Raw genomic sequence first — 25,329 nt, 5'->3', positions numbered from 1 at the left:
CGGCGATCAGTACACTTAAGTGTAGGAAGAAAATTACGCTTTCACGCGCGCGCGCGCGCGATCGTAATTCTCCCTGCGAATTATCGACTATCCTCGTTATTTTTTTCACGAAGAAACGCGGAGGAAACATTGGAAGGAATATCTTCCATGTGCCGCACCCTGTATAATACAGAAGGCTAACTGCTTAGCATATATCGAACGAATACGTGGGTTCGTCCTCCGCCAACGGGGGTCTCTACTGAATAACCCATAAGTCCTGGTCAAGTCCTGGACGTCGTTTGTACTCTCCTTCTCCCTTCGTTCTTGGTTTCTCCTCCTCTGTTATTGCAACACCGTACCTCCCCCTTTCTCTCCCTGTCTCTCTCTCTCTCATTCTCTCCCTTTCTCTGTTTCGCCGTAAGGGCCATAGGTCACATCCAGGAAGGCGTAACTTCACGCGACACCAGTTATAATTCACTTTAGAGGATCGCTAGCAGGCTGGAGGAAAAGAAGGACAAGGGAAAAAGAAGGAGAAGAATGCACGCGGCGGGTTGGTTCGGCTGTTTCGGGGATACTTTTTCATGGGTTTCCGAAACTCTACCTCCGTCTGGTTTATAGCCTCGGCCAGCGGAAGGATTAAGGAAACTTTCCTGCTGCGATACTTCCTTGCTCGACGAAATCCTCGACATTCTTCCACCGCCGACCATACACCATTGTCGCAGCTGAAAGTCGCATTTTCGGAACAACGTTCGGTCGTTTCTCGGTCATTGCCTCGCTTATTGCCTCTGGTTCGGGGAAAACTTGTCGCACGGATATTTATAGCTGAAAATGCGTTTAAGTGCTTCGCTTTCTTTCCCTACACAGTTCGTCCGCCAATAACTTACAGATTTTATGCATTCAATATGGTAGAATGATTTGGAATCTACTGGGCCACCACGTAAAGTGTATTGCGCTGTACCATAAACTGTGGATTGGGACGTTGACTAATCATTAGACTGCGTTTGAGTTTGCATCAATTGCAGAACGTAAGAGCCAAGAATAATTTTCTTTCTTCAACCATTTTAATTAGTTGATGTTAGTACACCAACATTTTTAGTGTCTTTTAATCTTTCCACTGTTCCCAGTTTTACCTACCCACTTTCGCCATAAACGTGTTAACTTAACGAAACTTAACAAAAGTTAACGAAACTTCGAGCAACTAATATCAAAAACAGAAAGGATGTTTATGTATTATTTTCGATCTATTCAAAAGATTAACCAGTTAGCTGTTACAATTTCTTTGAAAAGTGTGTCCCGAGTTCTCGTATATTGTTTAAATACGACAGTTCTACAGACTCCTATATAATTTAATAAAGAAGAAATAACAACGTTTTGTATAATGACGAGTGTACTCGCCATCACCTGGTTGAAGACATGCAATTTACTATTTGGTTTCTATCGCTTGCAATCGATGAAACATTGCTGAAAATTTTGCATGTAGATCCTGCTCAATAGCTTCATTCGAAGCTTAATCATTTTTGGGGTGGATGAGAACATAATTTTGTAGAAAGTTATTGAACACCCTCTCGTTCCATTTATACAATCTAATAATTTCATTTCAAACAATATAGCATCTTCAATAATTTTCTAAGACGTCGCAACTCTTCTTCATTTATAAAGCCAGTATTCTAGAAGACAATTTATATAATCTCAAAAGTCTCAACAGCCGAACAGCGTCATCTAAAAACAGCTGACAACATCAAAATTAACATACCTCCTAAACCGATGATCTTTTAACATAAATATGTCTGCACCGATTGTAAGAAGCACTGACCAGTTTTCGAAGTTTCTTTCTTGCTTCAAGAATCCTATTAACTTGAATGTAAAGCATCGACATTCTTATATTCCTGTAATCTATCGAATATTTTTGTATATGCCATAATGCCGTATGTTATAAATGCATAAAATCCGCAGTCTAAAAGTGAGAGTTTACGTTATTCAACACACAACAATCGATTAAGATTCCATGCGAGAACGCGAAGGTATCAACACCGACACAACGAAACCTCGATAACAATTTCATGGATACTGTTTTTGCTCTATCGAAGCTTCCACTGAAACCGTGAGCTTGATCGGGTCGCGTCTGAATCCGGTTCATTGTTCCGGGTCGAGAACGATGGCCGCGGAAGATGGCCTCTGTTCATTATTGCAAAGCCATGTCTGCTGGTTTATTTGTCGAGGGTAGGAAAGCAGCGTAAAGGGAAACAAAGCAAAGCAAACCGACAACGGCGACGGGCCGTGATTCTGGCATCGGGAACTAAAATAATATTGCTCCCGGCGTGCACCCTCGAAATGCGATTGGGAGTTTTGGTTGGGACAGTGGTATCCTACAGTAGCGATAGTAACAGCCCACACATACGAGGACTGACAGATGGGTGGGTTGATTGAGACGTTGTCGCCACCGTGCCGGGGACATATGGCACAGCACTAGCAATCAGGACTCGGACGTGAAGAGGATTACGCGGAGACTGAATTTATCGTGACGTTGGATCGAGTGTCCTTTTCGTTGTAGCACGTTCGTGCTCCACGATCGACAGCGCTCGTTAAGAAGGATTCGCTAGGAAGGCGACTCCGAAGCGTCGGCAATCCTGATCCTTTAGGATCCGCAGCGAACAATCTTCATCTCTCCCGGGCTTAATCCTTCAAACTGTCAGCCTCGACAAGTCGAACGGACTGGTCCTTTTATTTCTGAATTATAGTAGGAAAAAGTGTTCCTTTGAAAGACCGGCTGCGTCAATAAGAATTGCCTTCGCAAATAAATACAGCCGATTCGGCGTGCTTAATGACATTAAACAGCTTTCATCCTTTGGTCGATAACCTGAACGTGCAACTGCTCTGTAGATTATATTCAACGCGAATAAATGACGCTGCTTATTTTCAGTTGCAATCCTGAACGAGGCATTGGGTGCAAAAACATCTTAACCCGAGTTAAGTTGTTTTTGCGGAATCCATCATAATAGTGTTCTTTGATCTTCTGTGGGTAAGTACATCAAGTTCTAGATTATGCGTTCACGGTTTGATCATCAATTTTCGATGTTTGCCGAACAATCTTGCGTCTGAAGCATCACATTGCATTTGTCTCGCATTGCGACATTGTTGAACTATTTTTAATTATTTGGCGTTTTTCTTGAATAATTCCAGTAAATCAATTTTTAAACGCGTTTTCATTTGATTACCTAAAGAAAAATCACGTCATTCGATTCTTTCGTGGTAAAAGCTCTTGCGCATGCATAGAAAACCAAAGTATTTCGAATTTAATCACGTTTATACCGTTGCAGCTATTCTTTGTTAATGCTCGTGATGCACACGAACATTTAAGGATTAAACTTTTCTAAGACGATTAGGGGATTATTGTAATGAAACCCTACGATATTGTGGTAGCGTAACAGATCGAGAGAGTAAGCGGCTGAACTATGGATTCGTGACTGACAATAAGCGACAATGTTCGTTCTGTTGTTGTTGTTCTCAAATTATTTAATATACGTTATTTTCTGTTAAGTAATTATTTTTCTGTTTGTATCGTTAGATAAGATTTTTTTTTACATTTTTCTTCCACAATATCGTACACAAATAAAATCAACTTCACATCGTAGACGTACGAAGCGAGTGTTGTTCTTCGAGTTTCTTGGTTTATTAGATTCTATTAAACGTTAATTACGATATACATAATTAATTCACGTCATCGAATAGTTTATCACTTCAAACTCTTACAATATGCAATACAAGTAATATTTCGAATGCTTCAAAAAACTGGCAACAGATAAAATGTTACACATAGTTATACGATAAATTGTTATATGTAGTGATTTCTAAAAAAAAGAAAAAGAAAAAAACAAGCATGACCGATGCAAGATATTACGATCAATGCAAAACCGTGAATATTTAGCACCGAAGATTGCAGTAATTTGGCATAATTTCCGGGAACGTGGCTCGATGCAAACCGGTTAATGAAACAAAAAGTGTTCCGCCGCGGAAGTGACCGACGCGACGCAGCGTAAAAATGTCCGAAATTCCGGGAGAAGAACTGACCTACGTGTACCACACACTACCTGTGTTCAGTGTCAAACCGGAGAAGCTCGTTTCGACGTCTCCGGAGAGATCAATCTCCCGTCAGGAATCCCACTGGCAGAGTACGAAGGGTTTGTCACGTGCAATTTATCACCGTAGATTGCCGAGGGATGAGTCCTTCTGCAAGGACGATCTCCGACGGCGGGAACGAAGGACACTGGACAGAAAAAGGCAGAGCATCCCCCGCTGCGGGGCTCTCGAGGACCCCGGATGAGATGGCATCTACGGTCTGGGGGCTTCGAAGTTTTAAATGGGCCTCGCCATGTGCTCCTTTCCCTGGCGCCGATGCCTTCATAATTCGAGAGACAAGTTCGGAATTCCGTCTGCTGTCAGCCGGATGACAAAGAACAATACGGAGCTACTCGAAACGCAAAAACATCGGTACTCGTGTCCGTACATCACTTCTACCCCTCTATTTACAGTGAGCATATAAGGTATTCGTATATTTTCAAAACGATGTAACTTTATTCAAATTGGACTAAATTACTCGAATTCTTTTTTAGATAATAGAATTACATTGGTAATGATTAAAATACTATTTGTATGTTTTTTAACTTCTTTATCTGAACGTATAACGAAAATTTAAAGAATGCATTTTACAAGTCTCTGTAACTTATATGCATACTGAAAATAATTGTATTTTCTATTTGATTTCATTTAAAATACGATATTATAGAAACTGGAATTTTTCCACTACTTTTTTTCATTTAAGTTTCATTATTAAATGAGACAGTCTTTTGTTAGAGTATAGAAAAATGTATGTCAATTTATTATGTACAATTTATAATACAAGTTTTATGCATAATTAATAATAGAAGTTTTATGTACAATTAATAATAAAAGTTTTATGTACAATTAATAACAGATGTTTTATGGACAATTTATAATAGAAGTTTTATGTACATTCTGCATAGATGCGGGTACATATCGTGTATAATAAATTAGCGTACATTTTTCTACTATGACAAAAGACTGTCTTATTTAATAATAAATCCTCTTTGAAAGAAAAGTAATGGAGACACTCCTGTGACAGGATTTGAACCGGTGACAAAAATTTTCACAGGTAATTGTCGCTTTATTGCATGGATACATCTCAAAACTGGCTAATCATTTGCGACTAATATTACACTTATTTTACATATGCATAGATCTATCACCGAATTCATTGCAATCGGGTGAGGTTCACTTCTCAGGATTCCCTTGCGAGATTAGATCTAGTCGAACTCCAGACCCTATGGTGGAAGAATAGTGGGTTCGGACAATATGAATTTAAACATACACATTTTAAATTTAACCACGCACCACTGTATTGCGTTGTTCATTTGTTCGCTTGCTACAAACATGGTCATGATTTTCTATTGTATCTGGAGGTTACAACAGCTGAGTTTAAAAAGAAGAAAAACCTTCGCTGCGGTCGTAGTGGATCAAAAGACTGTGTTCGGTTCTGAACTTTCTGACGCACGAACACAATCGTTCGCCGGAGGACATCCTATAAAACTTATAATGGTCATGTTAATTTCCAAAACCGCACGCCGCCGATTCCCGTGAAACGTAGTCACGGAACGGTAAATCGTTTGAAGCTACGAGAATGCGGCGGCGGCAGCAGCAGCCACGAGTTTCCTTTCTGCGGCGGCTGGTTTCTAAGTAGCAGCGTAAAAATGAGGACGGTTTCCACTTCGGGACCCATTTGTCAAGAAGTGTTCGATGGCCCCTCGGAAGAGTTCCACTTCGTATTTGTCGAGTCACCGTGTATAAGGACCGACGGTTATAGTCGTCCGAACGTCAGAAAAATGGTTTCTCTCCCATCAGGGGCGCGTCGTTGGCGTTCGAGCGAACGATGTTTATGGTGTTCGAACGGAAAGAAGAAGAAAAGGAAAAAGCAAAAAAACCGAAAAAGAGAAAGAGGATGTATTCTCTCTCGGAGTGCCTGAATCACGATCTTATATTGAATCAAGGGACGGCTCCTAAGTACGCGAAGTGCGCGGGATGTTTTTCACCGAGGAGGAACGGCGACTCATCTTCGAGAAGTAGATGCTCGTTAAGATCCTGTCACTCAGGGCTGGCAACGTGGAAGCCAAAACAGATGCACCAGCAAGGATTAAAAGATTCTTGGCGCGGATAACACCGAGAAATTGATGAATACTCTCGTTAAAGGATAAGGGAAAAGGCTGGGGAAAAGACCAAGCGAACAGAGCCGCGCCGCGGCGTTTTGATTTATTTCGCCTGAAACCAAGCCTAATGTTTACGATTAGAGCTACTTGTTGAAACACCTTCGCAATTAGTTTTACTCGGTTACTCTCGCGACGCATGCGTGCATTTCTGAACATGATTTACGCGCGGACGTTGCTTATTGAAGCGGACAAATTGTAGCTTGACGAGTCAATGTTTCTTAGTTTGAATTAAAATGTGATTTGTGATTCCATGGCTAGATCCATTTACATTTTTTCAGATCAACGTTGATGTTCTTATTGCACGCGCTAGGTACGAATAGCTGATGTACTAGAAAATCTTAGTTAAAATGTACTCAATTCTCTCGTCATTCGATAACCGATTCTGGAATTTTATTTTACAATTATTAAAACTACGATTTATTTAATTTACTGCGAGTCTGAACTAGCATACAGGAATGTAGTATTTATGGGTAAATTGTGTATCTTGATGCAAAATGAGAATTGTCTGCATTAATTGCAAGAAGCACAGAGATTTATTTCTCTAATATCGTGTTGGACTCGTTATGAAGATTTAGGGCATGTGATCAGCTAAATGTGGATGTTGTTTGAGTCATTTAAATTAATACTATTGTCAATATTTAAACGCCAAAATAAAAGTTGCAATGCAATAAATATAAATTTTCGATCTTGTATAGGAATTTATTAGCGACAAAGTAGTTCCAATTAACATAGCTGTAAAAGAAATTGCAGTGCAAGGGATTCACTTGAAGAATATAACAGTACCAGTAAATTCTTCGAAAATTTGGTTATTGTATATTTGACATCCATTTTTGTCATAAACGCGTAAAGATCCGCAGTTTATTTATAAGTAATTACCAGATGCAATTTAAAACAGTAAATAAATTAAAAGAATCTGAGAACATCAATGTGTTAGTTCCAACTGATTAAAATCATAGAGAAGAGGTATAGCTACTCTTGTTTTTATACTCAAAACAATAATTGTTTACTTCGCATAAAAATCCTCAGTCTATGTACAAGAAATTAAGAATGCTAATCTAATAAATAATGTGTGGGACAACAATGTGTGGGATTTGCTATAGCCATTACGACTGAAGCTACAAATGCTTTAACTCCACGTGGATTTATTGAAGTAAGGGAGATGTTATGTTTAAAAATGAATGCTATGAAAAGAATCCCTCCTCTGGAAATATATTTCTTTCTTTCATAACAGCGCTTGACAGAAAAGAACTCCCCAGTGCCCTTGGGAAACTAGGGTAAAGTGTTTTCACCCTCGTGTTGCGCGCATCTTTGACGTCTCTAGAGGAATACGTGGTCTAAGTAACAAGTCAATCTAGTTACGGCTTCATTCGATGCACACGCTGCTGTCTAACTTTGTTGCGAACTGCTCTTTGTGTTAGTACAAATGACAGCCAGCCCTCGAATGCCACGGTTCATTAATATCTGTGTTGTAGCAAAACTCATTCGCGCTACAACAGTGGTGTGCATAATTATAAACTCGAAGTAACTTTTACATTTTTACTAATGATTAAACAAATATTTTCATATTTCCACTTTTTATTATCTCTAATACAGTAACATACAAATACGATATTTTTTTTGTTAAGATTTTTGTTTAAATATCACTGAAATGAAAGTTTCTTTGGGTTTATAAACACCAAAATAACCATTGTACAAGAATTTGGATTAATATTGTGTATTACCTTCTCCCACGATTATTAGTTAAAAGAAAATTGTCATACTTCTTTTATGTACAGTTGATTCAGTAAAAGTACATTATAGGACATTGATGTTTCTCAAAGAAACATTTTTACAGATTTTGCACTCAAACCTTTTGTAGATCGTATTCACATTTTTGGACTCCAAATTAATACTTCTTGCAAATCAAATTAACCCTTTTGCAAATAAAATTCACATATTTGTAATTATTTATAATAAAATTCATATTGAATTTAAAAATTCGAAGATAGCCAATTTTGATCTATGAAACAGTTGATTTGCAAAAAAATAAATATGTACTGTTCACCGCTCACTTGGAAGTCTCGCGAGACAGCGACGAATAGTCAACTAGAGTTCAATGTGTAAGTACGTAGGAATACTGTACCCCTTCCAGTTTTCTTGCATTTCTGCCGCGGGACTTTAAGTGAGCGGTGGACAGTATGAAAGAATCAATTTAGGAAAGAATTAAATTAAAAAATTAAATAAACAATGACTCATTTACATCTGTGAAAGGATTACTTTTATTTGAAAAAAGATCAATTTTAAGTGGAAAAAAGGTGAGCAATATCTACGAAAGGATTAACGAGGAGTGCAAACCTGTGTAATATCAGTAATTGCAAAATAAAACATCAACAACGCATCAACATAAAAAGCAGCTACAAAAAATACTTTCACTGAAAATCGAATAACTTTAAAGCATTTACATGCAGGCTAGAAAATTCCAGCAACTTCAGCGAATGAATTTCTTGGAAGGGGGAGGAGGGTAAGGATAACAGGAATGTTGCCGGGATAAGTTGCACGCGTATCAGAACGCTTGTCACAGAAGAATTTTTTTCGCTGGTCGGAAGCAAAGGACGCGAGGAAAGAAGCGTCAGTCGGTCTTGGAAGAAAATCCACGAGGGTCCAGCGTCTCTTCTGACGGTTCTTTATGTAAATGTCCGACCAACACATCGCTTGCAGTGTCCCTGGCACGTAAGCCGAACGAAACGAGCTAACGCACACAGGCTCAGGAGGAAACTTAAGGCGCGGATCTTAACGAGGAGTCGAAGATTGATGCGGACAACGGTGCAGCATCCGCCCGGCCCGGCCCAGCCCGACTCGGGCCGACGCTGCGCCGCGGCCATCTAGAAACTGTACACGAGAATTTCTTCCCGGCCTTTCCCTTGTAAGACATCGCTCTCTGTCGTTCGTGCATCGACAGATATGATCTTTCAATTTTTCTTTCACCCCTTGTTGCTTCCTTCTTTTCACAGTACTCGTTAGAAGCCTTGAACCTTGATCGGCGATCATCTTCGCGTTTCCGAAGAATGTTGCGTTCTCTGGTGAATTATCGAGCGATTTACTATGTCGATCTCGTTCGTACTGTTTCGTTGGATGCTGGGCAGCATGTCGAGATAGCGAACGACGCGAGAAATGCGACGCATTTCGCCCGAAGTCTACAGAAAGCGAAATGTTTTATTACTCTTCGGGGCCGGCGCGGCGTTTGCTACGCCACTGTGCGTGCATAAACGTTTTCACGGAGCCCCGGCGGGACCTTTGAGGCCACCCCACTCCCGCAGAAACATCAAGATGGGCCTGTCAGGTCCTAACTAGCTAAGGTCGGGCTCGAGCCGAACTCACATGAGCAAAACACCGCCTCAGGCACGAGATTGTCCGAGCGCACATTACTTTCGTGTTTTGACACGGATTTCTGACGGATGTTCCGAGCGCGGCTCGTCCCTGGTTTGACGTTCTCTTGATTGGACGTATTAATTTTACAACGAGCTTTAATCTCGTGTACATATTTGTTGAGCCGCGAATTATTGATCAGATGATCAATAATTGCCATCACATTTGTGCGATGTGTTCTGCATTAACACTCGAACGACGAAACTTTCTGGCAAAATGCTATGTTTAGCATTATTTATAATATTTATTAATCTTCGTTGACGTATTTCTTAAGGTACTCCTTATAGATACGTTAGTTTTTCTGTAGATCTTAATGGGACGTGGAAAAAATTAAATCAGTTGTCAAAAATGATATGGTCAAGTAACAATATAGAAAATAATATCTTCATATTCGTTATAAAAAGGTAGCGGACTAGACATTTATTGTAACGATTGATAAGAGAAATACAGAACAGTGAAAATATTGGAAGAATTTAAAAACAGTATTATATTAAAATTAATTGAAAATTAACAAAAGAAAAGATACATTTCGATTTAGCTCCCGTTTCATAAAACTGCTGTACAAAATTTTTATTTTGCGTATAGATCCGCCATTTAGTTATAAGAGACTGAAATCAAATAGAAATATCATTTTATTTATGTTAGCTTCAGTAATATGATAACAATGCGTCGATATTATTAAATTCTTTTAATCCACTCATTGTATTAAATTTCATGTACGCATTATTGTCATAAAGATGCACAAGATCCGCAGTCCAGCAAGAATTGTGCTATGCTTCCATATGTTAATGTAAATTGTAATTTTATGATAAAAAACTACAATTGCAATTTTACCATAATAAAATGTAATTGTAATTTTATACTAACAAAATATAATTTGAATTATATAATACAATGCAACTATTTTATACCATTATTACTGGGTGTAAGTTAAAGAATTTTTCGAAGTCAGAATAATTTTACAAAAAATAAACAAGTATTTAATCATATCTGCTCCATTCTTTCGAAAAAGTTAGGAGAGAAAAACAACAACTTTCTAAGTTTCTTGAAGATTTATTTTCTGTGAGTTTCGAAGCTACGCGGAAGAAATGTTTTGGACATAAGAAACTTGTCTGTGTGATCATATCCTCAAAATACTATAATAGAATTATTTATGTGATTGCATATACGTGATCCAGCTTTGTTTCGAACGTTCGAAGAAAAATAAAATTATTTTAATCGCAACAGTGATTCATGCGCGAGAATTTCGACAACTTTTCAATATTCCATCAGTTAATCAATAGTTCGCAGGTGCAAAGAAAGTTTTGTTGACACTGTCAGTATCTCCTAACAGTAACTAAACTACGTTCGACAAACAAAAGATTAGGCGAGAACCGTCAAACGCAGCGTGCAACTAATAACGCAGCTGTTGTAATTTCGCAATTAATTACGGGGGATAATAAATTAATCGTGAAACCGTCGTGATACGTTGTAACTTGTGTCGTCTTCGCTGCGTTTATCGCTGGCAAGGTCTCATGAAAAACTATCATCCGACGTGGAGAATAATGATCCGCACTAAAAGGAAACTTAAACACAGAGAAAGCGGTTTAATGATCAGTATATATATATATACATGATAAATTACTAATAACGTCGTCGCAGATGGAATTTTTAAAAATTGATCCTAAGTGTCTCGTTACTATTATTGCCACGTATTCGAACGAATAACCAAGGCAATTGCGAGAGTATAACTTGATTCTTCCTTTAAATTAGAAAATAGAGAAATAGGAATGTCTGCAATAAAATTCATAACTGCGGTGATATTGTATATATATTATATATTATATTTATATATTATATTATATATATTATATTTATATAATATATATAATTTATAATATTATTTTGTTATATAATATTTATATAATATTAAGACCAAATTTTCGTTACAGGCTCAGATAAAAAAGTTTACAAACAAGGGTTTTTAATTTTTTCTTTTCATTCCAAGTAATAGCAAAATTAAAAAAAAATCTTCTTAGCCATCATCTAGTAGACTAGTTTCTCTGTCATCTAAAAAAAAATTCAAGTCATTTAGTTTAGTTTTAAAATAGTTATTGCTTTTTAAAAACTGCGCCCTAAATACTATTCTTAAAATCAGGTAACTTAAAACCGTGTAAGAGGGAAATCGAATTTATTTTTTTAGACCGTGTAAAAACAAAACTGAGAGTATACAAAGAAATGTTCCTCTAACACGTCTTTGGTGTTTCAGCTCCAGGATTGATAATATTTTAAAGCTGCAGATCTTGTCTGCTAGTTAAGATGGGAAATCGATAATAACTCGTAAAATCTTGTGCAATCCGACACGGAAGGGCTCGCGGGGGAAGATGGGAAACCCTATAGTAAATAACGAAACCGGAGACCTCGTTGTTCCGAGAAGCGTTGATGCAGCTCAAAAAAGCCATGGTCCATATGGAGAGCGACTCGAAGGGGACCCTCCGAAATCGGTATCAAGGGCTCTATCTACACGAAGGCCCTATCCGGCGCGCGGCAACATGGCCATCGGACTAAAATGAGAAAGTGAGGAAAAAGAGCAAGGGGAGGACGGCGAGCCACAAGAAAACAAGACCAAGACAGTCGATTATTCGGTGTCTAAACAAACTAGTCCCGGGTCCCGGGTTTCTCGGCACCCCATGCTGCCTCCGCTTAAAAAGGACCTCGTTATAATATTTTATTGTATCCGTGAGGCGTGTGTGTTGGGGCCCGGTGCCATGCGTGGCATCCTGCGAACTTCGTGGCTGCGATCATCGTGCCCAACATTTTTTCGTCGTCGCCGGCTGCGTTATCGCGAAACGGCGACGAAACAGTCGTACGGATAAGAGAGCAGGTCAGAAGACAATCAGCGGAATGCGTGAAGCGACGACTTCACACTCGCGTCGACGCATTTGCATGAAAACCAGCCTTGTTAACCGCGTCCGACCACCGACCGCTATTTGTATAAGAACGGATTCGATATACCGGGCCCGTTGCTATCGGTCTTTACACAACCAGAGACGCTCGTCTCCTCTTTGGCTGTTTCAAAATTGCATGAATACAAAGTTTCGATCGAACGTCTTATCGCGGCGATTAACATTTGCATGAGAATCGTCTTTCTCCTACCTGTAGTTTACAGCCTTCAGCACACGTGAAAATGTTCATATTATCCGAACGTCTGTCGCTCTGACATAATCTTTGGCTTTTTGAAGAATTTCGAATGAAAAATAGTGTACGTCCTTTTCGTCGGATATATTAATCCTTTTCATGCTGACTAAAGAATAGAAATATAAATTATTTGTATGAATTTATTTTATACTCTTATTATATGAACGCCATTTAAAACATACTAATTGTACTTACAATTAGTCAAATCATAAATCATATGAAGATCACTAGAATCATTTACAATATTCATTAATTTTTGTCGACAGATTTTTTAAACGACTTCTTTCAGACGCGTTAGTTTTTCTGTAGACTTTAACGTAAAATTTTCCATTAAATGTCAGAAACTAAATAGTTAAATAACGATATACATAGTCTAATTTTCCAAATGGACCCTAGAATTAAATATATTTCAATATATAATTACATAGACTTCGAAGATAGTTTTTCAAGTTATGCGAGGTAAAATGAAGCAGTTATTTTGAACAAAAGGAGAGCGTGATCAATACAATCGAATGCGCAGACAGTGGCAGATACATTTCGTGAATATTTCAATTCCGCGGAAATATATTCCCACAACGATTAAATATTTGATGTTTTATTGTGAATGCAGTGTGCGTATAATGCACGATGTCATTATCATGCAAATTTTTTCAATTACGTCGGACGCATCGTTTAATTAAAATGCATGTACACCTATAAATTTCGTTCCTACATTAAACTGATGTAGTTGCTGTGTAGATGCAGAAATGCGCCGTTTCATCAGGATGGAATTTCTATTAATATCTATTTACGCTAAATTTATGCGCCACGGTACATATCGCGTTGAATTTTGCTCGCATGGATCGTTGCACTTTCCTACATGAATTCTCAAGGTCTCCTAAATCTAGTAGAAATCGTACATTTGTCTAGCGTACACATTTAGTTGCAGAAGTGACTGCTATCTTCCTTTACATATGTCTACACTCAGAGTACTCGTTTTGTATCAGTTTATGAAATGCTACAACATTCTAATTAGCATTCTTCAGTCTTGATATACGTAAGGAAATTTTTAATTGCATGTTAGCAATAACCAGAAAGTGAAATTTACTGTGTAGTACAACAGCCTTCCGAATGCAATTAAAATGCTGTAAAAAGATTAAAAACGTAAAAAACTTTAAAACGATGCAAAAGGTTTAAGAACACCTGTGGTCGCGTTGAATCAACTGGTAATTCTAATTCCTATTAAGACCTATCGAAATATTTATATAAATATTTATACTATTATTATATAAATATTTATATAATCACCAGAAAAATCGAAAATATAAGAAAAACTATAAAACGTTGTAAAAGATTTTAAAACGCCAGTTTTCGCGTGGAATCAGCTAGAAATGCTAATTATTATTAAGATTTATTTAAATATGTATGAATATCCGAGCCAAACATCTCCGGTTGTTAGAAAAATGCAAAAGACTGCAAAATGTTGGTCAGAATTGATCGGATGAAAAATTGAAAATATCGCTGTGAAACAGGGTTTTGCAAGAATTCTGAATGCGATATCTACAATAAGCTGATTCGATCGTGTATTCTAAATGAGTTGCGGAGCAACCCCATGTTCCGAACCTAAAATATTAACGATGGTCAGTTCCACTCGGTGATCGAACGATCATGGACTTACCCTATTAATGTTTCCTTAGCGTATGTCAATTTTTAGCATTTTGTTTTCCTTTCGTATTAACTTCGAATTCTTATTTTGTGTTAAATAGTAATTCGGAGTCTTAAAAATAAAATGTAGAAGGTTCCAGCCTTTAAAACAAATTATTTTTTCAAGTAAGAAGTATTAATGGTAAGAAAAATCATTCAAAGTGATACCGTTGAAAGTTCGAATATATTGTTTTTCAAACAAAATTAACGCGATTTTGTATAATTCATACCATTATAAAATAAGCAACAAGAACTTAAATCAATAAAATGTTTACTTTTTGTTTGCTGTTGTTTTAAGATATGAGTAATTTTTTAACGTGACAAAGTGTCTTAATGACTTTTTACACATTAAACACATGAATAATTATAATGATAGTCACTTTATGTGTTTCATAAAACACTTTTGTTTTAATATGTACGTAATCATAAAATTGACAGAACTTCAACTTACGCGAATATAAAAATTGTTCTCCTGTTAATCGTAAGTACAATTATAACGGGCGTTTATCTTATCTCCTCATAGCTAATTGGTGCAAGTGGAATGCTAATAACATAAAATAAGAGATTGCGGGGAGGTACCAACGGAAAATAACACTACAAAACGAGTATCCTTCATGGTAGCAGTAAAAGTGATATGCATATAAAGCGATATAAACTTTGAAAAGATTATGCGTGTTCTTGAAAACTGTTATTTATTAAAAATGTCGAGAAAACAACATTTTCTCAAGCGTAGTCAGTTAACGATATATCATTGTCCGACACTAAAAGATTAAACTCTTTTAAATAAAATTGTATGTTATTGTTTATCGATTGACAGATCTTCATGTACTCTTAAAAATTAAAAAAAGTATTACTACATTAATTTTTTGTGCCAAAGATAGTATATTTCTTTTTCTTCCAAAAATATATATGTATTTCTGTTAATCCGAAATTAATAAACAAACGTTATTAACAAAATTGTGTTTTATTTCATCAGACAATGAAAATCTCAACACACGACGTTCACAACTTGCCCCACGACGGGGTAAGAAATTCTGCTTGAATTGACCACAAAAAAAAGAGAACGAGTTTCAATGAAAAACTTATTGCAATATATTAAATTAGAATTGACCATCTTAAAGTGCAATAAATTTAACAATAAATTACTCAGAATCGAAAAAAGTAACTGCATTATTTCTTAGTCAATATTTACATTTTGGTAAAATCGGAGCTTCTAGCCCCGGTTTCCCCAACATAAGAAAAGCATTGTAATCGTTCCCCTGAAAATGGTAATTCAGCTTATGTGCTCTTTTTCCATAGAGCGGCTCAATTAAATATCGTGGCGGCGATCGATGCTAAGGCGCGAGAAGTCCGAGAAGAAAGGAAGAGAAAGAGAGCTCGGAGGAAATTCTTTGGGAGCTCGTCGCATGCTGGGGGAACAGCTAACGCGCTCCGAATTTATAGGTGCAATTAATAACGCCTCGCTATTTAGCAAGGCGTGCAAACCGATTGCTTTCATTGAGTCGAACCGGCGCGGAGGCTCGGCTCGGCTCGGCACGACTCGGCACGGTGCGGCAACGCTACATACAATTCGATTTCACGCGAAGCTCTTGACGCGAGCAGCACGGTTCGAGTTGGCCGGAGAGGCTGTTCGGATGCATATGAAATGCGTGTCGTCGACCGTGGAACGAGGCGCAAAGTGCGTGCTGGCTGAAAACGCGCAATCCCACGCGCGAGCGAGTTCCTCGCAAAGGCGAATCCGCGGCGACTCGGCGATTTCGCGTCGGTTCAGGTGTCGCCGGAATACACGTACAAACCTCCACTCCCCACCCATCATCGTTCCTCTCCACCCTGTTTTTGCATCACAGGACTGCCCCCGATGCTCTGCATCGGAGCTGAACGGTTTTTGCGGATCAACGAGCCGAGAGCGAATTATCCACCGCCGTGGAAGTTATGGAGGAAATATTGGAAAGTTCGCGGCGTCGAGTGGCTTTTACCCCGTTTCCGGTACGGCGATTCGTGTGCAACAGCTTGAACGACGATTTCTGGCTAACAGCGACTACAAATGAAATCCCGCCGGAGAATACGCGCCCCACAGTGTCGAAAAGGAGATCGGGAACGTGAGAATAGAACGAGAGCACCGAATGTTCGCGACCACGCCGGCTGGTAGCGTCGGATATATTCGTCGGGTTGCCGCGAATCAGACGTGTTATCCTTTCGTCTTTTTGATAGGTCGTTGAACCGTGACCGCCGACGCTCGAGCAGGCCAATCCGTTTTAATTGAACAATTGTTGCGACGAGGTATTCGCGCGGATTAGAAATTACGCTCTCTTGTCGGCCAGGGGTGTTACTGAAAATGCACGATCAACTCTTTTTGTTTGCTTGAGGGGCTCCCTTGGGAAAGAAGCTTTGTGTTGGGATTGCTAATGAGATTATAACAGAAATTATTGTATCGTTTGTAGAATAGTAAACATAATTTGATGATAATTAGAGAGTTTTTCTTGATGATTGATCCATGCTTTGACTGATTTGATAAACTAATGTCCTAAGTTGATAAGTAAAAAGATTGATACTTGACACCAGAGTTATTCGAATTATTTCGAATAAATATTTACCTGAGATAATTATCCGAATGAATTATTTTTAGTTGAATGTTTGATTCAAATAACGCTGATTCATTATTCATCATAAATTATTCTATCTATATTTATTCATCATAAATTATTCTATCTATATTTATTCGAATAATGATTGACTGTTCTTCTTTCTACGTAATAAACTATCAAAATCATACTTTATATTCTATTCTTATTCGGATCAAGTTTTGTCTAGATAAATTTGTATTCGATTGGATATTTAGTCGATAGAGCGCGTAAAATTTTATTCATTAGCCTTTGTCTCTTATTCGTTAATCAAATTTGGAGCACGAACAGTTTGAATCCTCAAATTACCAGTCCGAACACTATGAGGATCACGCTTCCGTTAGAGTTGTCTGCATCACATTTATGCAGCATGGTTGAATTAATTAATTATTTATCCATGAATGCAAATTAAAATTAAATAAAATTGAAACATGAAACAGGTACATATGTACAATAAATTGAACGCACGTTATAAACGTCGGTATTTAATAGTATCCATTAATTTACTAATGTTGCAGAATAATTATATCAAAGGGAACATACAAAAATTAACATCAAGTATATGTATATTTTCGTTTCACGCTGAAGTGCATGGTGCATTCGCTAAACTTATTTGTAATTAGACACTTGATACATCTATGTTCCATTTGAATGACTCACTTTAATTTTATGAAATTGCTTTTATATATATATATATATATATATATAAACGGCATTGTACTGAGATTGTGGAAATTGCAAACGTGTGTAGGTCGTGTAGGAACACACACAAAGTGTAGAAATAAATATCTTCTTGAAGACAATTCATTACATGCTGAGCATGAGGATTGGAATGCACGAATCAGATTTGCAATTACATAGATATTGCTTATGATTTATCGCCGATAGAATAATTCTGCATAAAGTTGCCCAACTGCCCATAGTTCCATACTCAATGCTACGAACCTTTGACACTGACAATTCTTCACTGTCCAATACTCAATTACAATTCTGAACACAGCTACCTTAATAGGCTTTCGATCGGTGGTTAGGCTTTCAACGGTGACGCATAATGAAATCGTTCGGGCGGATCGATTAAACAATTGTTTGTTAGTCCGTTGAAGAAGTTCGCGTTAATTGAACTGCTTTATTCTCAGTGTGAGAATTAATGGACGTAATAACTACATACTTTTATACAAGTTTCTGAGATCTTGTTCTTTATTCATGAAACGCGCCGAGATACTTAAAAATAGAAAGTGTAAATGTATACTAACACGGAAATAGAATTTCAACAATTTTGTCCAGTTTACAAAGCGGACCATTTAGATAATTTTGGCCAAACTTATCGAACTAAAATTCACTTGCTATAATGATCCGAGATATGTAACGAACAATCTTAGTTTCAATATTTATAATAAGGAATAAATTTGAACACAACCGAAACTACTATACTTTGTAACAAAACTCATTGCAAACAGAAATATAAGTGTTTTCTCCATACAATCGATAACTTCAATTTCGGTATATTTTACATAAATGAAATATGAATAAATAACTTCACCTATTTCGTATAAAAAAATACATCACTTGTTTGTGAATACACATAATACTGAAATTAACAATCGAAAATAAATAAAGATAAAAGGACAATCGCAACACGAATTAGAAACTAAATTGTTTTCTCTTTGAATAAGATACACAAGCCAATTTCATTTACGATGAAATTTTTGTTTAAATGAATTAACAACCTTCCAGATATTCGAAATTTGCATACTTTCTCTTTTTCCAATGATCTTTTCATTGGATATGAAGACAAAATCAGGGAACTTCATGTTTTATTACTTTTTTTAATTACTCATGACAAACTAATGTGGCTTTATATTATGCTATTTTGTGCATAAATAAGTATAGTTCACAGATTTATTTACGTCAGACGCATTTTATAACCTGTGCATATCAATGAAGAGTTTAGAACAATATAAATTTAAAAATAAGAAAGGCTGAGTAAAAAGTGACAGACGTTGTACTTTTTTAAAATTAAAATTTACACATTTTTAAACAGAAATGTGAATAGACGTTCGAAATATTTTACGAGCTGTATGATTTATCTACGTATTTCAATATTTAGATAACTTGGACTATATAGCTAATAATTCGATGTATTTTATACCTATAATAATCATTTATACTTTGTATTTACATTAGGCTAAAATTAGTAATTAGAACTGATTTTTCTTTTAAGGTAACACTCGTGTGTCTTTTATAAAAATATATCAGATATACCGTTGTAACTACGTAATAATCGTTCTAACTGAATTGTATTTTAAAATAACAATTCTTGCAAGAAAAATACATATCGAATTTTAGTCTTGCCATTCATTCAATAATAATTTGAATCATTCATGATTCATTTTCAATAATTACATTAGAAATTAGACTCCTATTAGAAAAAAATTTGACATAAAAACATTTCTAACGTTGGCCCGCTTTCTGGATCACTGTACAATGGCCTCCTCCACCTGTTCCAAACAACCAACAAAAACATACACGAAAATTTTAATTCATCTGCAGCTATAACAGCTCGCATCCTGCAAAGAACATGAGAGCTAAGCACGCGACGGTTCAGCATCAGCAACATCAGCAGCAGCAATCATAAAGGAATCGTACACTTTCGCTTACCCATTAGTTTCCGCACTTCTGCCTGGCTGAGGAAGAGGTTGAAGTAACTTGCACCTGGCCGCAGGAGCATGGACAGCAACACTGCCAATTTTAGGAGCATCGTGACCACCACGTGCTTAACCGATTGTATGTACTAGGCACCCGTAAACACGCGTTACGTTACGGTCCGGCACGGCACGGCGTTACAGTCTCGCGTCCGGTATCATGATCCACGAGGGCCGAACATAAATTCACGAGCGATAATTCACGGGCGTGGGCCCACGTGACAGCAGGTTATTCCGGCGCAACGTTCGCGAGCGGTCGAAAACAAGCCACGATCCTGATAGTAATCGGCCAGCGTTCGCTTCGTACGGAGCGATGCTTTTGACAGTTCGTGGCATGAAAATCACGTTCTATACCCGTAACAGGCACTCCCCCGGTAATCGCGGGCCGGATACGTTCGCGAGAAGCGTGGACGGTGTTTGTTCGGATGATTAGACGGCCCGTGAAACGAGCCACGGAAACGTAGAACCAAAATCAGATGACGCGAAGGAACAAGAATGCACGCACGAAGGAGCGCGCGACATACCTGCCTCACGAAAGCCACAACCAGTTGTGTGCTCCGACCGCCATGGGTCGAGCGAGGTCGACGCAGGCTCGCCGAGCCGAGCAAGGCCGAGCAAGGCCGAGCAAGGCCGAGCAAGAACGACCGCGGCCGAGCTGTCGCCGCGAGAAACGCTCGTTCCAGGCTGACTTCGGATCGGCCAAGTTCGGGCTCCCTCGCCGGACCGGCCGACCAAGGGGAGAATTAAAATTGCGATTCGCAAACACGCCGCCAAGATTTACGACAGGGTGCAATCAGGCCGCATTTTTGGAGATATCAGCTACTCGTCGGCGGTTAAGGCATCCCGGCTCCTGGTAGGCACAAGTACAACGCTTTTTCGTTGCTCAGAAAAATCAGAGAACACACCGGGCGACGGTTATGAATCAAATGTTGTGCCCACGCGCGCGCGCGCGTGCGTTCGAGCCCGAGCCCGCTCGTTCGCTCGCGCGCGCTTTTGTTTTCTGCACTCGAATGTTACTTGTTGCATTTTCCCCGCGCATATGCTCCCGTTGCGAAGTCATTTGTTTTCCAGCTGACAGTCCCGACAAATATGACGAGGGTTTCGCGTGTACTCGATGAACAGAAGTCGATTCGCTCGTCAGGAGACTTTGGCCGGAGCTATGTAACTGTGGCGTGATTATAATGCTTAAGTTAACTTGAATATAGGAGTGCATATATCATTCTTCCGAGCGAACGACGTGTTCTGTTTCGTGTTGATATTTTATTTGGACTTTTATTTCCTGTTGTATTTTCTCTGGTATTTTTCTCAAACGATGATTGTTTCTACACCCTTTGAGATATCCTACATAATGGCAGCTACATGAAGCTATTTCCTTAAGTTACTGGCAAATAATTTAATTATTTTAATAACAAATGATATGTAGAACTTCGTATATTATCATTTTTTCAGTGTCTCGAAGAATCGTTGTCTGGAAAGGATAAAAATTAGCAATCACTTTTTTAAGTCATATTAACACACTTTAATTGGTATACTTTATTTAAGTTCACTCAGAGAAAGATAACTTTATATTAGCAGAAATTGAATGTATCTCAATTAACTCGTTAGCTATTTTACAATGAAATTTTAAAACCTGGAGTTCTTAACCCGTTTTTACATCTATTGTAAGCAATCTATACGTTTCAGTTAAGTTACTTTGCTGGTAAATTTATAGATTCAAGCTACTTCACTTACTATCAATTTCTTAACTTAAGGATACCATATCTGAAAAAACATTTAAAAGATATAAGTAATATATACAATAATTATATAAGCGATGTATAATTTCAATAAAATTTGTAAATGTCTATATATTAAATAGTTTTAAGTGAAAAAATGAAATTATAGCAGTTACATACAAAACTGTATTGAATTTATATATTACTTACAAAAGATAAAGTATATGGCATTTTAAGATTAAGATATCGAGAAATAATTAAACTTCTCTGAATATATAAATACTGTTTTAAGAAGTCAGCATCTATACACACATACATCTTTCAATATCGTTTCATGTCATAATATCAAATTACAATGAAATGTTAGTTATAATGCATTTATAATGTTATAATGCAAGTCACAGACGTTATAATTTATTCAACTAAACAATTTACACAAATTATTCTTTTAATTGAATGTTCACTCTTATATTATGAATATTTATAAGTTTATTATCTAGATCTATTATCTAGGTTATCTACTATCTAATAGCCTGTGTGGGGTTAATTTGGTTTTTTATAGTGCTTGAAGTACTACCTTGATTTTATTCAATTATGTTAACCAGAAAAATTAACCCTACCTTGCAACTGATACACAATTTTCTAAATAATCAAATCTGACCAAATTCACTTTCAATCATATGAAACATTACAGATAATAATCTTGATACTTCCATCTCAAGGTTGAAACGAAGAATGATTTATTTATATTGTTGGTTGAATTGGACACAGTGAATCCATTGCCCTCGTATCTAATAAAATTTTACGCTAAGAAATCATGGGCCTATAACGTTGAATAACATTACATTCTCCAACAGCCCTCGCGATTTTTTGTAAAAGTTTAGCTTGTTAACAAAAATTACAGAGTGCATATATCGCTCACAAGAACGTAGCAATTTGTGTTTTTTTGTTCACAACCTTGTTTACAAAGTCGCTCGAAGATCTAAACCTAAATCAATTTTAGAAACTCGACATCTGCGAACGACCTAGACCAAAGATATTCCCTGTCTAATCGACATAGTCAAATTTCCCATAATTCCTATGCTGATTACTCACGAGACTCGAGGTTTACAACGAATTATGAGAACGCCCACGTAGCCCTTGCAAATCACGGCCCACCTTCGCCCTTCTTTTGTCTTCTTTGGAACCTATCAGGACGAGTTTGATTACCGAACTTCGTTATTACGGCCTCGAGGCTGGAAAGGGACAAGATGTTTCGGTCTCTGTCGACGTGGAATAGAAAGCGGGAACGGGCAGAGAGAGATGGAAGACGGGCAGGACTCGTTTTGCAAATTCGCAGTTGATTGAAAAGCCTGCGCGGAGCTTAAACGACGCTGGCAACCGAACACGGGGAAAGCATAAAGTAAAAAGTCGACGGCGATTATTCTGTTGTACATCGTGAATCACAAGAAGCATTAAACGAACACGTTCATCTACGAGCTCAATCTCTTGCAGTTGTAGCCTGGTAGCTGACTGCAGGAAAAGTAAATTCATTTCATCGCCCCAACGTCTCGCCTCTCCTTGGTTACCGAAGTACTCGGCGTGCAGTCATTAAGTTAATCTCAATGATTATATGGTTAACTTCATTACGATTTTATATTATATCGATGCTGTTCGAGGAACCTTTTGTGTACGACTTCTATAATGAATCATGCTTGTACCATGGGACTACATCGATGAGTATCTGGTAACTGTTACCAGTTTATCGCTTATCGACCTCGAGACGAATCGATTTTTGATGGCCAGTCATCCAGTCGCGTTCAATCCGCTTAAATTGCGCGTAAAATTTTCATTTGAAATATGAAAAAATAATATGTCCCGATATGTGACGACGCTGTTGGCCATGGAAGTGTTTGATCGTCTACATTCGCGACTTTTAACGTGTAGAATGTGCGGGATAAATTGAAATATTCGAAATAATGCAGTTATAATGGATATTATAATGCAATTATTATAATGCAATTATAATGTTATTATATAGTTATTATAATGAAATTATAATTAATCGGAGTTATGTCAATAAAATTATGAAATGAATCGATTAGAATATTAACTTTTGCATCCACGACTCCCTTTTTTGGTACACATGATTTCGAAGTAGTTTAATCTTGTAAATTCTCACAAGTAAAATTGTGCACCACATATGCAAAGATATTTTATAAGACCGTTGAAAATTTCTCTTTTTTCTTTTTAAATTCTGTATCATGATTGAAAAATTATACTTGACCGCCTACATTATTAAATAAATATGTACACTTTTCTTTTCTCACCATCCGTACTGATAAAAAAATTTCAAATTGTTCTAAGTTCCAAAAAAATGAACGAGGACACTGAGGAAAACATCAATTTTTAATTCGAACAAATTCGAAAACAGTTTACATATCTACATGATATAGGATATTTTTCAGAGCTATGATTTCATTTTTGTAATAGTCGTATAGAGTTATTTCTTTTAACATTCCTATAAAAAATAAGTGTATTTAGATATAATCTAAAATAAATCTCTTTATTTAAAAATTTAATAACATCCTATGCCCGCGTACATTACTCAGAGTGTCTCTTTCATATCATCTTTGTACCACGCGAAACGCATACATACGTGGTGTACAATATTAAACAGTTTAACGTAAGATATACGCGAACCTTGTTAAGGGCTGCACAGGCAGGCGTTCGAATATTTACGCGAGTCATAGTGTAATCTGATTAAACGGTTGCGAACGCGCACGTGCAAGAACATCGTAAGGATTTTTTCGCTGGGGACGCGTTATGAATACAATGTACAATATACGTACCCAAGAGTTTAGTATAGCGCACGAGATACCGTAGAAAGAGGGAGAGAAAGAGAGAGGACGCTCTGTAGCTTCTGCCATGAAACTCCATTTAATCTAGAGCAAATACGAAGCGGTTCGCTTAAATCAAAACAGAGTCAAGAAGAGAGAACAGTTTCCTTTGTCGGGTCTAATCTGGACAAACAGTCGTATATCACGATGGTGTCGTCGTTCAGGTTGCTGTTTTATCCGCGTTTATCCCAGTAGCGACTACCGAGGATTTCAAAGGTACCGGGAATATCTTCGATGGTTTCTAATTTTGGGCCGTCAATGCTTTCTTTGTTAGATCGTTTCATCCCTTGCGCCGACATATTTACCTTCGCGATTATTGGATCCTCGCTCTTTCTCTTTCACTTTCATTGTTACACACAAGAATATGCAAATTCTTTTTACTTTCTTTAGATAGATTTATTTATGACGAAACCAAGTTGTGCACATAAACTACAAAATAAAACTACAAAATACTTTTTCGTTTCTTTTTTTGATAAGTTTCTTTGTCGCTTTAACAGCGGAGATTATGTTGATCTATTGTCTGAATACTTCTGTTGAATTGCCTTGTAAATAATTAAATCATTTATAATTTTTCTTATAGTTTTATTAGTTTGAAATACGCGTCGTGTTTTGAAATACTGACTTCAATTAGATCGTTGTCTATAAGATGTGTATAAATAAAATTGGTAATGTCTTACTTAACATCTGATCACATCAGTTTCGTAACGATTTTAAACAGGATCTAATAAAGGTATAAATACTATTCATTTGGTTCATGGTTATAATATTATTTTACTGTAATAAGCGTACAGGGGGGAAATAGTAGTGTCTAATGAGGGAACGCTATTAGAGTGAATTACGATAAAGAAGCAGAAAGAATTAAAAGAGTAGAAGAGATACTAAAGTACTAG

At 37.3% G+C, this 25,329-nt stretch overlaps 1 protein-coding gene across 1 annotated transcript in view; it reads right to left on the bottom strand.

Moving 5' to 3' along the window:
• The window catches only part of dnt (tyrosine-protein kinase Dnt), a 55,277-nt gene extending 34,799 nt beyond the window's left edge, over window positions 1–20,478 (bottom strand). The window contains exon 1 of the mRNA XM_033469794.2: window positions 19,802–20,478. Within this exon, the coding sequence (XP_033325685.2) occupies window positions 19,802–19,901 (100 nt within the window). The 5' untranslated portion in view covers window positions 19,902–20,478. The remainder of the gene's footprint in view (window positions 1–19,801) is intronic.
• Window positions 20,479–25,329: the final 4,851 nt, after the last annotated feature.

Source organism: Megalopta genalis, chromosome 10 (assembly GCF_051020955.1).
Source record: "Megalopta genalis isolate 19385.01 chromosome 10, iyMegGena1_principal, whole genome shotgun sequence".
NCBI classification, from domain to species: domain Eukaryota; kingdom Metazoa; phylum Arthropoda; class Insecta; order Hymenoptera; family Halictidae; genus Megalopta; species Megalopta genalis.
Note: the sequence above shows the minus strand (reverse complement) of the source record. Positions and strands in the feature narration are given on the sequence as shown.